This window comes from Sinocyclocheilus rhinocerous, unplaced genomic scaffold, assembly GCF_001515625.1.
Source record: "Sinocyclocheilus rhinocerous isolate Xijiao unplaced genomic scaffold, SAMN03320098_v1.1 scaffold946, whole genome shotgun sequence".
NCBI lineage: Eukaryota > Metazoa > Chordata > Actinopteri > Cypriniformes > Cyprinidae > Sinocyclocheilus > Sinocyclocheilus rhinocerous.
This window is the reverse complement of record NW_015633151.1, coordinates 1,931,405-1,945,147: the sequence shown is the minus strand read 5'-3', so window position 1 is coordinate 1,945,147 and position 13,743 is coordinate 1,931,405. Positions and strand designations below refer to the sequence as shown.

Sequence of the window (13,743 nt, the reverse complement as noted above, 5' to 3'; positions counted from 1 at the left end):
CACAATGAGTTAAGCAGACTTCAAAAAGCCAAAGTAGCATCAGAAAGGGCTTATAGAGCCATATGAAGTTAATTAAGACCGACGCAGCAGTTGAATTAGAGCTGGATCAGGCTTCAGAGAGGCTGCTAAAGCCATTTGCAGGACAAGCAAAAGCCAATGAATCTGAGCTCTTTTACTACACAGTCACGACTAAACACTGTCCGACTACCTCGCTACCTTGGCTGAGGTTTAGATAAATACACATTATCCAGAAATTATCTCTATTAGGTATATGTTTATGCTTAAATATAAAACATAACCATAAGTTGACAAATTGGACTGTTTATTTTTATAATTTTGAGACCATTTATTTTACATTAACAATATATTTTAAAAAAGACAAACATTTCCAAGTCACAAACTAAAATGCAAGATCTGGGAAACTGCTTTATGATGGTCATTTCATCCTGTAGTCTTCTGGCCTGTGAACATACAATAGACAGAAAAGTGAAGTCAGTATTCAAGCACACTATTGTGCCTTCTTAAGATTGAAATGGTTGCTAATGACCAATGAAACAGAACAGGAACTTAAACCTTCCAGACTGATTTGAACAAATTGTAGTCAACAAATACATTATCACAGTTAACTGAGGGCAGGCAATTTTGTAAAGCTGTTAGTTGCGCAGGTGCACCCCTAACTTTGAACCTGGAAGCAAAAAAAAATGAATCACTGAATATAGTGATTTGTTTCCACCGGTATGAAATTTTAATTAAAAACTTTCCCCGCTTAGATTACTATACCCTTATTGTATGCATAAAAGATCAAAATATTGTGCTTGCTTCATGTAAGAGTAATTTAAGACTGTCAGCAGGGAGACAATGCATAATTTGACATGACATCCCACAGTGCTTCCTCTCATTTATATGACAATTAATGAAAACTTCAGTGTTATAGACAGAAACTGTAAAAAGCAGTCAGTATTTTTTTCTTTAAGAAATGAATACATTTATTCACCAAGGACATCTTAAATTGAAGTTTTAAGCAGCACAACTGTTTTGAACACTGAAAATAATAAGAAATGTTTCTTCAGCACCAAATCAACATATAAGAATGATTTCTGAAGGATCATGTGACACTGAAGAATGGAGTAATGACTCCTGAATATTCAGCTTCTACATTAAAGGAATTCATTACATTTTAAAATGCATTAACATAGAAAACAGTTATTTTAATTTCGGTCATGACAACTCTCGGAAATAACCCCCCTATAGCATACATGAATCCATTGGGTCTATAGCAGATCTATACAGGTGGAGCTGGGGAAGGTGGAGGGTTTCTGAAGCGTGCTGCAACTGCTACAGCAAGCACTAGCCAAGCATTTGAATGTTGAGCAGCGAGCTCATTGGCTGCTCATACAAAAAGAACCAATCAGCTGCGCCATGTGATAATGTCATTATGTCAGATTGAGTTAGACCTATCAGACTGCGCCATCTAGAGTTTCATGCCAGAACTTTGGATTTGTACAATTTCACAATATTACAAATTTCACTGTATTTGTGGTCAAATAAATGTAGTTTAGGTGAGTAAAAGAAACTTGCAAAAACACTGAAAAAATCTTACTGACCCCAAACCTTTGAACAGTGGTGTATCCATGATGTCACATGTAGGTATGCCATCTGCTACTGAGGAAATTTCATCTCAAGGTTAAAAATTCAACACCCTGTCACTGTCCAGCCAGAGACGGACCCAAAGAGGGACAGAGGGGTCAGGGGCCCATGGGCCCGCAGAGTAATGACACTGACCCACATTAAGGGTCTCACTCAGAGACACATCCATCACCATGACAACAATGTCACCTTGTCACCATCATAAGCACTGCCTCAGGATGGCATCTGATCACTGCTGATATTACCATGTCCAACACTGAAGGGCATTTCGCAGTTAAGGAATATGTCTGTGAATTTAGGCTATATATAACTTAAGATATTTTATAAATAGGTTCCGTCTGGTACTTTCACACTCTTAACTACTAGCCTGCCAGCCTTCAGTTTTAACATGATGTTAAAAGTTTGTTTTAACATGATTATTTGCCACTTTCATGTCCTACATTCACATACATAAGTGATTATAAGACATTTTTACTGATAAATGCATTTAAAAATTAAACACTACATTAAAATTCATTGCAAAATTTAAGACATTAGCCAGGATGAGTAAATAAAAGCATCTTTTCAAGACACTATCAGTTCAGAGTTACATGAATAACGAAGTCCTACAAATGTAATTAAAATTTAACCTATGAAAATAAGGCAAGACTGATCTAACATCTCAGAATCTTGAAACATTTCCATCATTTAGAGACAGACCTGAGAGGATTGCTTTTCTGGGTATTTAAATAATACATGGCAAACACTGTCTGAGAAACCTAAAGATCTGAAATATCTCAGACTCACGTTTGTGCTGTCGAGGCACTGGCATACATACAAAACGGCATATTTGTGCTGTACTGTGGTAAAACAACGGGCAATTCAGCAAATCCGGAGATTGGGATTCAAACAAGGACCTGTTTGAGTTAATAAATACATTCTAAATGTCAGCTACTGGTATTTCAGATGACTGCAGGCATTCTGTGTCTGTAAGAATGTGTTGTATTTCTCCTACAGATGCCAGATACTAACCAATCAGGTTTTTTTGACGATTATGGTAGACGACGTGTTGCACACATACATACAAATTCACAACCTTGAACAGATCAGCGGAGATGATCAATAATCAATTAGAAACTAAGTTTCATGCTGAACTTATTGTAACGTGTTAGATTGAAAGTCCTTGTAATTAATGTAAACTAGCCATTACCATGCCACCTACTAATTCAGCAGTTAAATCATTTCCAAGAGTGCAACAATAATGGAAGCTTTCATTATTTTCAGACGACATCTCACTGTTGACTGAACTCTATAGACCAAAAAGCCAATTGCATGCTGGGAGCCAAGTTTCTCATTAGAGCAACTCTACTACCAGAGAATGAAACCAAGCGGATTTACATTTCCAGAAGGAAATACTGGCTGCAAAAAAAAATCAAGCGGTAATATTAGTTTAGACTCTAATTTTGTGTAAATGAAGAGCCACTGTTGCACACACTAATCAACACTGCTTTTAAATTGTTAAATTATGCCATGTCTTGCACATCAGCACCATGTTTTAAGATGCATGTGTCGAGTAGAAGGTTCAACTTTTAAAAAACCTCAAGGCCAAAGTATACTTTGTTTTTTATATTTTAAAACAAACTTTCTATAGCTGTTGTTCTTGGTGTAAACGGGCATTTACAAGCACTTACACAAAAACCGCAACATGACACTTAAATCAAATGCCTGAGTCATCGTCAGCTGTGCATTTAATTCTGACATATGTAAATGACATGGTTTAATTTATAAAGATTTGCATATTGCTCTATAATCATAAAAGACAGTGTATGCAGAGAGAGAGAGAGCAAGAGAGATGCATGAGGGGTGAAATAAGGTTAAACTCTCAGATCTCTTGGCACAGAAGGGAAGAGCTGTGGTTCAGCCACATTAAATAAAGCAATGCCTCTCAAAATCTTTGAGCCTAGGGACACATCAAACTGCCAGCCAGTTAATGCTCTAAATGCTGAAGCAAGTCAAATTTACAATCTTTTGAATTTCATATTTACTACAGCTGTGGTCAGACTGTTGAGGAAAAAGATGTTTTGACTCGCCGGCTTATCAGCCAATCAAATGTTACCAAACAAACATCACGTTGCTTTACTCCAATTTAATTACAGGAGATCTGCCTGTCTCATTATCACATTGTCATCTCCTTCCCGCAGATATATTTTAATTACACGCTCCATGTGGCGCCTCAGGAGGAATCAGCTTGTGTGAAATAATACAATGGGGACAACAAACAAAACCAGCCATATAGGTAGAAATAGACACAGTTGGTTGCCTCAGTGTTTGTTTGAGAGGAGTATGAACTCTGGGCATCACACAGCGACCCCAACCTAACCAACACACAAAGAACAACCACACATACTTTTGATCTCAAATACCAGCTGGCTGGACTGGATCAACTAGAAAACACAATGTGGGATAAATGATATCGAAACAACGCCTGACCCTTTTAGAGGCACAACCTCAAGTTAGAGAAAACCAGTCCGTCACATGACACTTTGCCTTATCAAAAAAAAAAAAAGACATATGAACTCCAACACTGACATAAAGCCTTGGTTTTGGTAAATTTATAAATGTATAAAGTCATTTGTGAATGACTTACACAATCATGCAAGTAATCGCGTTAATTTGCATATATATAATAAGGGTTGGGAACATAATTACCAAAATTACTATGAAAGAGTTTCTAGCAATATATATTCAATGGCACTGGAACACTGTTACAGAATTTACAGCACAACGGTGATTATCAATGACAAAATCAGATAAAGCAACTAGTGTAGTCTGATTTTTGAATAATTGATTCTTATGAGTGAATCAAAAGCACCCAAATCAACTACTGTATTTAGAATCCTGAACAATTGATTCTTGTGAGTCAATCATTTCAAGTGAATCAAAAGCATCATAGGTATTCTGATTTCTGAACAACTGATTCTTATGAGCTGGTTCTTTTCAGTGAATCAACCAAAACACAACTTTCATCTAATTGTGAGAATGTGTAAATTATATATAAATATATAAAAAAAACTGTATATTACTAATGTTTAGTATATGTGTATAGGCCTACTGCATTATGCCAAATTTAAAAAGACTCCGAATAGTCATTAAATATATGTGTAAACACCATTTTTAACAAGTTGATTTAAGCTAATTATTAAAACAGTCAATGGACTTCGATTCCTTTATTTTTCTTCAAATATTTATTCCTGAAAAGTACTAGTAGATTCGTTAACAGAACTACTAAGAAACCAAGATTCTTAAGATGAATCAGAACCAAAATTAAATCAGTAGTTTATGATTATATTACTGGAAATTACATGAAGTACTGTACACTGAAGACAAGGTAATGTACATATTTAACAGACTGAAGAAATGAGGATTCAAGTTCTCCACTGCCCACATGTACCATAGTGTTCTTAAAAGAATTTTGCAGTTGGCTATTGCTCAAACCAAGGCAAAAGAGCTGCTTTAGTGGTTAGAGGTCTTCATTCATGCCAAAGAAAGACACAGCTGCTAACTGTCAAATAATGTGCTTTAATGAACCAAATGACTGTATCTAACAAAAAGGGAATATAGTTGAACATTTTGTCATCACTCATCCTTTGCCAGGTGAAAATAACAAGTCACTTTGAAGAGTAATAGCACACTCTGCCTTTCCTTAGCGAGTAAAACTACATATACATTTCCTATGTACATCTTTTGGCACAACAAACTGCCTTTGAAATGCTGTAACACTGCTTACCTTTAAATCCAACTGAGGAAGAGTGTCACTTGCCTTTCAGCGTTCAGTGATTTAACACTAAAGTAATATCAAATCTACAGAATATGAGAGGGGGTAAATCTCCTTGAGCCAGTTGAAAGCTCCTCACAGCAGCCCCAGGCCACACCACACCTTCTGACTCGTATTATACCTCCCGCAGTAATGCTGCACTTTCCAAATTTCAATATCTTCCTCAGCACCTATAAAGCCATTTAATTTCATACCTTGAGATTCATCTGACCACACTCGTATGATATCGATTAATGAATTCATCAGTCACCTGTAGAGTGAAAGGTTCATTATAGGTCACAGGAAGAGCAATGCCCTTATCAGTCGTATGTTATAATTTGGAAAACAAATACAAACCCTGCATTAAAAATGCTGGGATGCTGAGAATTGTTTTTTTTTTTAGGAAAAAAAGTGCTCTATGCCACAACTTTTGTCTATTAAAGGGATAGTTCACCCAAAAATGAAAATGTGATGTTTATCTGCTTACCCCCAGGGCATCCAAGATGTAGGTGACTTTGTTTCTTCAGTAGAACACAAACGGAGATTTTTAACTCAAACCGTTGCAGTCTGTCAGTCTTATAATGGAAGTGAATGGGAATCACGGCTTTGAGAGTCAAAAAAACATACACAAACAAAACCAAATGAAACCCTGCGGCTCGTGACGATACATTGATGTGAAAAGACACGAAACGATTCACCACAATGTCTGAACTGTCCTGAGCGCGTTCTCAACAGCCGGCGCATGACACGTCTTCTTCTTCTTCTTGCTTTACGGCAGATCGCAGACTTATAAGTGCATTACCTCCACCTATCTCTCAAATGGACTATTGACACTCTATCTACAATCTCAATTGGTTTTGTTTGCGTATGTTTTTTTGACTCTCAAAGCTGTGATTCCCATTCACTTCCATTATAAGACTGACAGACTGCAACGGTTTGAGTTAAAAATCTTCGTTTGTGTTCTACTGAAGAAACAAAGTCACCTACATCTTGGATGCCCTGGGGGTAAGCAGATAAACATCACATTTTCATTTTTGGGTGAACTATCCCTTTAAGTCCAGAAGTAATATAGGCCAGGGGGAGATGTGCTGTGCCAATGAAATACTCAGGATGGGAAACATTATTGACTATAGTTGCGGGACAAGCTGCACAAATGTAAAGGGTTTATGAGGCGTTTAACAGCAGTACAGCAGTGGTAACAATCTCAAGTGATATGAAATGTCTTGGAGGATCTCATGTGTGCCGCCAAACAAGGCAGAAAAAGTATCTCCCAGGAGGCATGTATGTCATTCACAGCACTTGACCTCTAAAACAAGTCTTTTTGACACGAGTACGTGTAACACAGAGGGTACTTGATCTAGAGATTTTTTAAGACTTTGTTTTGACTGTGTATATATATATATATATATATATATTAATATATATTGAACTATTGTTCAAAAGCTTGAGTTCAGCAAGTTTTTTTTTTATGTTTTTGACAAAAAAAGTCTCTTATGCTCAAGGCTGCATTTATTTGATCATATATGCAGTAAAACGGTAATATTGTGAAATATTATTACGGTTTACAATAACTCTTTTCTATTGTAATAAAATGTCAATGTAAAATGTAATTTATTTCTGTGATGGCAAAGCTGATTTTTTTAGCAGCCAACAATACAGTTCCTCACGATCACTCACGATCCTTCAGAAATCATTCTAATATGCTGATTTGGAGCTCTACTTTTCAACATTTCTTTTATAATATCAATGTTGAAACGTGTACTGCTACTTAATTTGAAAAAAAAAAAAAAACGTGATTTTTTGATGAATCATATGAACCGCATTTATTTGAACTAGAAACCTTTTATAAAATATAAATATCTAATGCCACTGTACTGATGAATACAATGCATCCTTGCTGAACAGAAGTATACATTTCTTGTTTTCATAATATTTACGTATAACACACCAAAATAATACCAGTGTCAATAAAAAAAAAAGGTACTTTAACCCTGTTTATTGGGCTGTGGTGGTACAAAACACACAAAAAAAGTTGGAAATAAACTGCCAGTCCACTTTATTATCAGAAAAGTAGCTAGAAAAAAATGAGTGTGCAAAGTTTCCCACTGTGACCTCACAGGCAGTGTGTGATTGGCTGGCCTCCGAGCCGGTGACTCAGCTCTCATAAATCTGATTGGATGTCTGCAGTGTGGGGACCAGCAAAGCAGCCATCCAGAAAGGTGCAGCTTCAAAGATGGATTATTAAAGATCAGTTCTTTACGAGCACACTGCCAGCCACCCTCTCTCTCCCTCAGCAGACCATCCGCACAGGACGACAGCTCGGCTATGCTCTAAATCTGATCAAAGGGGCTAAGAAAGACCACAAAAAAAGAGAAAGAAACAGGGAAAAACAAACTCACGGGGTCCAGAGCATGGGGAAAGCGTCGCGCTCCTCCTGTGTGTACTCGCTGAGCTTGCGAGGAATCTCTCTGGGCTGAGGAAGCTCCTCTGTCAGGTTCTTCAGAATGTCCTCAGGAAGAACCTGAAATGGAACACAATGATTTGTATTATTGTATTATTGCACACACACTGCTGTGACAAAGCATTACTGCAGAACTGTGATCAGAGTCAGGTGTCTGACTGGATCCTGTCTAACCTTCCACTGGGGTTCTGTAACTTCGTAACTCACAGAACAATGTTGGCGATTAATGAAAATTCACATCTGATTTCTAGAAATAATAATACGAAAAATAATTTTGTATTCAAACATTTATTTATCGAATAGATTCATGTGGATGAATTATGACGTGATTGCGCAGTAGGGTATTACCTTCATGTAATTTTACTTTTTATGCAGCTGTAGTACTGTATTATGTAGCTTCTTAATCGGATACATCCCATCCTCTACTGAAACATTCATCAAGCACACTGACACATTTCTCCTTTCCAAACATGTCAAGCTTTGGACAGCGCATCAATGAACATAAATCAGAGCATCAACGGAGAGCTTACATCATCTGTGAAGAGGTGAAGCCGTTGCATCATGGTCCTTCTGGTGAGGTTTTTGGGAAGCATCCCGTACACAGCCAGTTTAATGATCTGTGGAGTAAAAAAAAAAAAACAGGCCAGAGATTTGGCCAGAAAATTGTGTCAGTGTCTCTCTAAAGGAAACTTTTAGGGGAAGCGATTTCTGCTTTTTCGTTCTCAAAATAAATAAATAAAACCTAAACAAATAAAGTAATTATACATATTATTATAGCCATACATATATACATATATACACGCATATAGTATATACTATATATATATATATATATATATATATACTGTATATATCTCCATGGCCTCCGAGCCGGTGACTCAGCTCTCATAAATCTGATTGGAAGTCTGCAGTGTGGGGACCATATATCTTGGGAAAATTTGATATATATGTGACCCTGGAGCACAAAAGCAGTCATAAGCAACATGGGTATATTTGTAGCAATAGCCAACAATACATTGTATGGGTCAAAATTATCGATTTTTCTTTTATGCCAAAAATCACTAGGATATTAAGCAAAGATCATGTTCCATGAAGATATTTTGAAAATGTCCTAAATATATCAAAACTTAATTTTTGATTAGTAATACTTTAAAGACAAAGTACTTTTAAAGACAACTTTAAAGGCGATTTTCTCAATATTTTGATTTTTTTGCACCCTCAGATTCCAGATTCTCAAATAGTTGTTTCTCAGCCAAATATTGCCCTATCCTAACTTTTAATATGCTTTTTACTGATCAAAAACACAGTAAAAAGTAATAGTATAAAATATTATAACGATTACATTTTTTTTTTACAATTATTTCAATTAATTTATAATTAAAGATCAACATGAATTTAACTTTAATAATGTTTTTTTTTTTTTTATAGTTTTATCATTATTATTTACATTGGAATAAAAAGGGTGGATACATTATCACATTATTACACAACCAAAAAGTAAAAGCCAATCATGCCCCTGTCAAATTTAAAATTCAAATATATGCTAAGCAAATGCGGTCACTCCACTGGTAACAATTTAAATAATAAATATCAGTCCCTTTGCTTACACCACAACACATGAATACACAAGTGTCCATTTTTGACCCGTCATCCAACCATCCACAAAACACCAACCCAACCCCATTATTCTTTCATCAGAACATTAATCAGGGATTTTTTTTCTCTCTCCTCTGACTGGTAGATGTTTGATGGATGAAAGCTGTCTGAGGGGGTGATCGCTCTTCACCACTCCGTCACCTTCCTCTGATCATTATCCACAATTATCCCTGATACATCCCCCCGTCGACTGGAATAACTCAGCCCAAGTCAAGCATTCATCTTGTTAATGACAGAGAATGAGCAGAATGCTGGAGAGGATGGAGGGCGGCACAGGATGAATCTGAGCTGGCTTTTTCTGGGCCACAGTGCAGCATCTACACAGAACTATACTTCTTCAGTTGCATCCCACAGAAGAAAACTCATGCAGGGTCAGCAGCTTGCGTGCCTTGACTATGGATGGGCTCTGACTGTCACTGTGGAACGTAACGGTCAAGGTTACATTAAGGAGATGAACAACGGTAGAGAGAGTAGGGATATGCACTCTGCATCTCACTATAAATGAAGTGGAACAAAGAAAGAAACACTTGAACTCATCATTCTAAACCCCGGGTAAATTGAGTAATGGTTTATCTTGCTTTACCTTTCACACAGTTCATAATTTACCCTGGGCTAACAATTTATCCTCGGTAATCATATCACACTGTACACTTTTAATGTTCTTACATGTACTGTTTTTATAATGGCTCTAGCATTGCTCATCATCATGTTACAGTATATATTGCCAAATTTACTATAAAGTTTTTCCTGAATTGCATTTTCTGACTATAAAGGTAATTAAACGGTCACTTCTTCACTCCAGTTGACTCATTTTCAGTCATCATTTGACTTTTTCCCCTCAACTGCTAGAAGACGACTGTTTATATGCATTTTTTTGTGGCAGGGGTAAAACCATAGACTGTATAAAAACAACCCAGGGTAAAAAGTGCTTCTAATTCCACTTCTAAATTACAAATGTGTAGGGGTGTAACGGTACACAAACAAGACGGCTCAGTATGTACCTCAGTTTTGACGTCACAGTTCTGTATGGTTTTGGTACAGCAAACTTTTTCTTTTTTAATTAAACAGTGGTTTATATTTCTTTAAATAAATCCAATTATAATTAAAATTTTCTATAGGGACAAAAATCTACCTCAGCTTATGCTCTAAACTATAGGGAGCCCTTTCACATTATTATTATTATTATACGGTTACAGTTAACAACAGAGCCCAAACTTAAATTTAATTGCTATTTATTTTTAAATATATCAATAAACACTCAACAAAATTGTATGCAAACATGTAAATTGCACACGATGCTGTTTTTAAATTAACTTCTAAATTATAAATTAAATAAGACATCACTAACAGGTTAAGTAAAATATAATTATAGTATATAGTCTAACATTTCACGAAATGCTCTTCTCTAGCTCTTCTCTTTACCTGGGTTAAAAGCATGGTTTAGAGCGGCAGTTAATGTAGTCCAGTTTAAAGCAATAGTTCATCCAAAAATGAAAATTCTGTCATTTACTCACCCTCAGGTTGACGGTAGCCATTGACTTCCATAGTATTTTTATTTCCTAAGTATGGAAGTCAATGGCTACAGTCAACTGTTTAGTTAATCACATTCTTCAAAATATCTTTTTTGTGCTCAACAGAAGAAAGAAACTCATACAAGTTTAGAACAACTTGAGGATGAGTAAATGATAACAGAATTTTCATTTTTGGGTGAACTATCCCTTTAAGAAATGTATTGGGTACAAATGTTTTTTTTCCCCCACAGTGGTGAAAAATTATTTTTCTATTCATTTCAGGCTTTTTTTCTTAAATAAACTAATATACTGGAGTATGACACTATCACAAGACATAACTTTTATCACCTGCATGTGTCAGAAACGTGCGATAACCACAGTTCTGACTTGGAATATCATCACACACACATACACAAAAAATGATTCTTCCTCTAATATATTCCATATCTATAGCACTTCCGCTTCATCGAGTGCCATCCTAATCCAACACAAGAATATAATGAGAAGACTTAAAGCTGTTTCTATTATCTGAGCTGCCTGGTATTTGTAATTCTCCAAAAACACGAGTGTGTGATTCACAGCAAAGGCTGCGAGTGTTTTTCAATCCAGGCGCGTCAGCGACAGGTGACACTTGTATAGGTGTATATTGGAAGCAGACAGGCTACGAAAGACTGCAGTGCTGCTTTAATAATGTCGAGGTGTTTGAGCCTTGAAAGAGCACTTTAAAATCTTTCTGACGCTGAGAGAGAAAACAATTTCTTAGTTCGGTGAAGGACAGACTGGGAAAATAGTAAGACAGATAAGCACTGAAAGAATGATGGAGAACTGGGCAATATGGGGTCTGCGCTGCATTTATTATTCAAATGTGTGGCATGCTGATTGTGAGGGAATATTTGGCTCTGCAACTGCCACTATCTGAAATTATTAAAAAAAACATTTGGGCATCATTTACATAAATTAATAAATGAAGTCAATTTTCACCTCCCTCCAAGGTGCAAGGCAATTTGACTCAAATTATGAACAGGTTTGAACCAGTGGCAAGGTTGTGAGTGACGTGGGGACGCTGTTATTGTAGAAATCACTGCAAAATTGAATTTGTCACAGAGAAATGTCCAGTTCAAAAGCCAAATTTAGAGAAGGATACTCACAGCTGTTGGGTCTTTTTTGTGCATTTGGGCTGCGGTGAGCTGTTTGAATGAACCAGGGTAGCTGTGGGATGAAAAAGCAGGTCTTTAGTTTTCCAAATCAGACCTATAAGTCACATTCTAAACATTTTTGGAAAGCAGCATATTGTTTCTATTACATGCACCATGCATATTGTAAATCGTGTGGTTCAGATCTCAGATTTCCTTTTTCGTTTTTGCTCTTTGTCAGCACAAAGAAAACACAGCCGAGAGCAGGGCATAAATGAAAGAATATAAAAAGCATGTTCTCTGTCCTCAGTTGAGCTAGAATGTGGAAGGAGAGAGCTCTGTTTACCCAGTGTGAGACGAATACACTTTCTGTTCCCATTTATTTCCAGAGAAAGCGATGTGTCTGGTGTTCATGACTACCACATGGTCTCCAATATCACCTGGGAACAAGACATGTACATGATACATTTTCACATTCAGCTTGAACTCTTGACATTACTCCCTGCTGAGGAAAAATTACGCTTTACAACAGTGGAATTTAATGTGTAAAGTATTGGTTCTTTGTCAAGTAAATACTGACATTATATGCTACTAATATATAAGTACAGAAAATAATTACTATTCGCCAAACAAAAAGATAACATCTACTCTTAATTTATTTTTTTTAATTCTGCATTTTTATTACTGTTTTCTTCAACAATTACTTGGAAGAAGTAATAATAATGATAATAATAATAATAATAATAATGTAAACAGATTTAAATATCTAAAGATATACATAAATAAATTAATATTAAATGTATTTTTATTACAAAATGTATTATACTTATGTATATATATTAGGGATGGGTCACGATTTTCGAATATTCGATTAGTTGATTTAATTATAGAATATCGAATAGGTTGTGCGATTATGGTCTTAAAAAATGTTTTCCGTGCTGATACGGTGGTGACGCAGAGGGTGGCGCTGCCAATAACGCACCTAAAAGCTGTCAAAGACAACAGAAGAACACATTGTCTCACGTGCACACTGTAGACTTGCATGGTATAAAAAAAGACTTGCCTAGCATATAATGGTTACAGTAACTTGGGACGATGTCAAATAAAAGTTTTGTGCGGACCACAAACTCCCCCGCCTGGGTTAGAGGTGTGGCTGTAGTCAGAAAGGCGCAGAAAACAAATAACGCATTCTACGGAGCCACTAATGGCTACTTTTTTTAGTACCACGTCAGTTGAGGTTCCAAGTTAACCGTACCGTTACCAAAACGTGACGTGTAAACTCTGCTGATCACGGATTGGCCGGAGAGAATCGTCACTACCTGCGTCACTAAACTTGCGACACAAACACAACAGAACCGCTAGATTTAAATCAGCACAGCCAGCGAAGGACCGAATGCAACTGTTTTGAACAAGCGCACCTTTTTTAACAACCAAAAAGTGGCTGTTCCCCCTGTTGAGGAAGTACAGACGTTCCTCTCGTTGATAGCAGAGGAGCAGATCCAGCGAGAGCTTGATGGGGCGACACGGAATGAAAAAGTTTTT

General features: G+C 36.5%; 1 protein-coding gene across 1 annotated transcript in view; it reads right to left on the bottom strand.

Annotated features, from left to right (window-relative positions):
* Positions 1-345: 345 nt before the first annotated feature.
* The window catches only part of LOC107743186 (39S ribosomal protein L13, mitochondrial-like), an 18,421-nt gene continuing 5,023 nt past the window's right edge, over positions 346-13,743 (bottom strand). Inside the window, exons 4-7 of the mRNA XM_016556328.1 lie at positions 12,217-12,277; positions 8,432-8,518; positions 7,840-7,961; positions 346-461 (exon numbers count right to left, since the gene is read on the bottom strand). Of these exons, the coding sequence (XP_016411814.1) occupies positions 437-461; positions 7,840-7,961; positions 8,432-8,518; positions 12,217-12,277 (295 nt within the window). The 3' untranslated portion in view covers positions 346-436. The remainder of the gene's footprint in view (positions 462-7,839; positions 7,962-8,431; positions 8,519-12,216; positions 12,278-13,743) is intronic.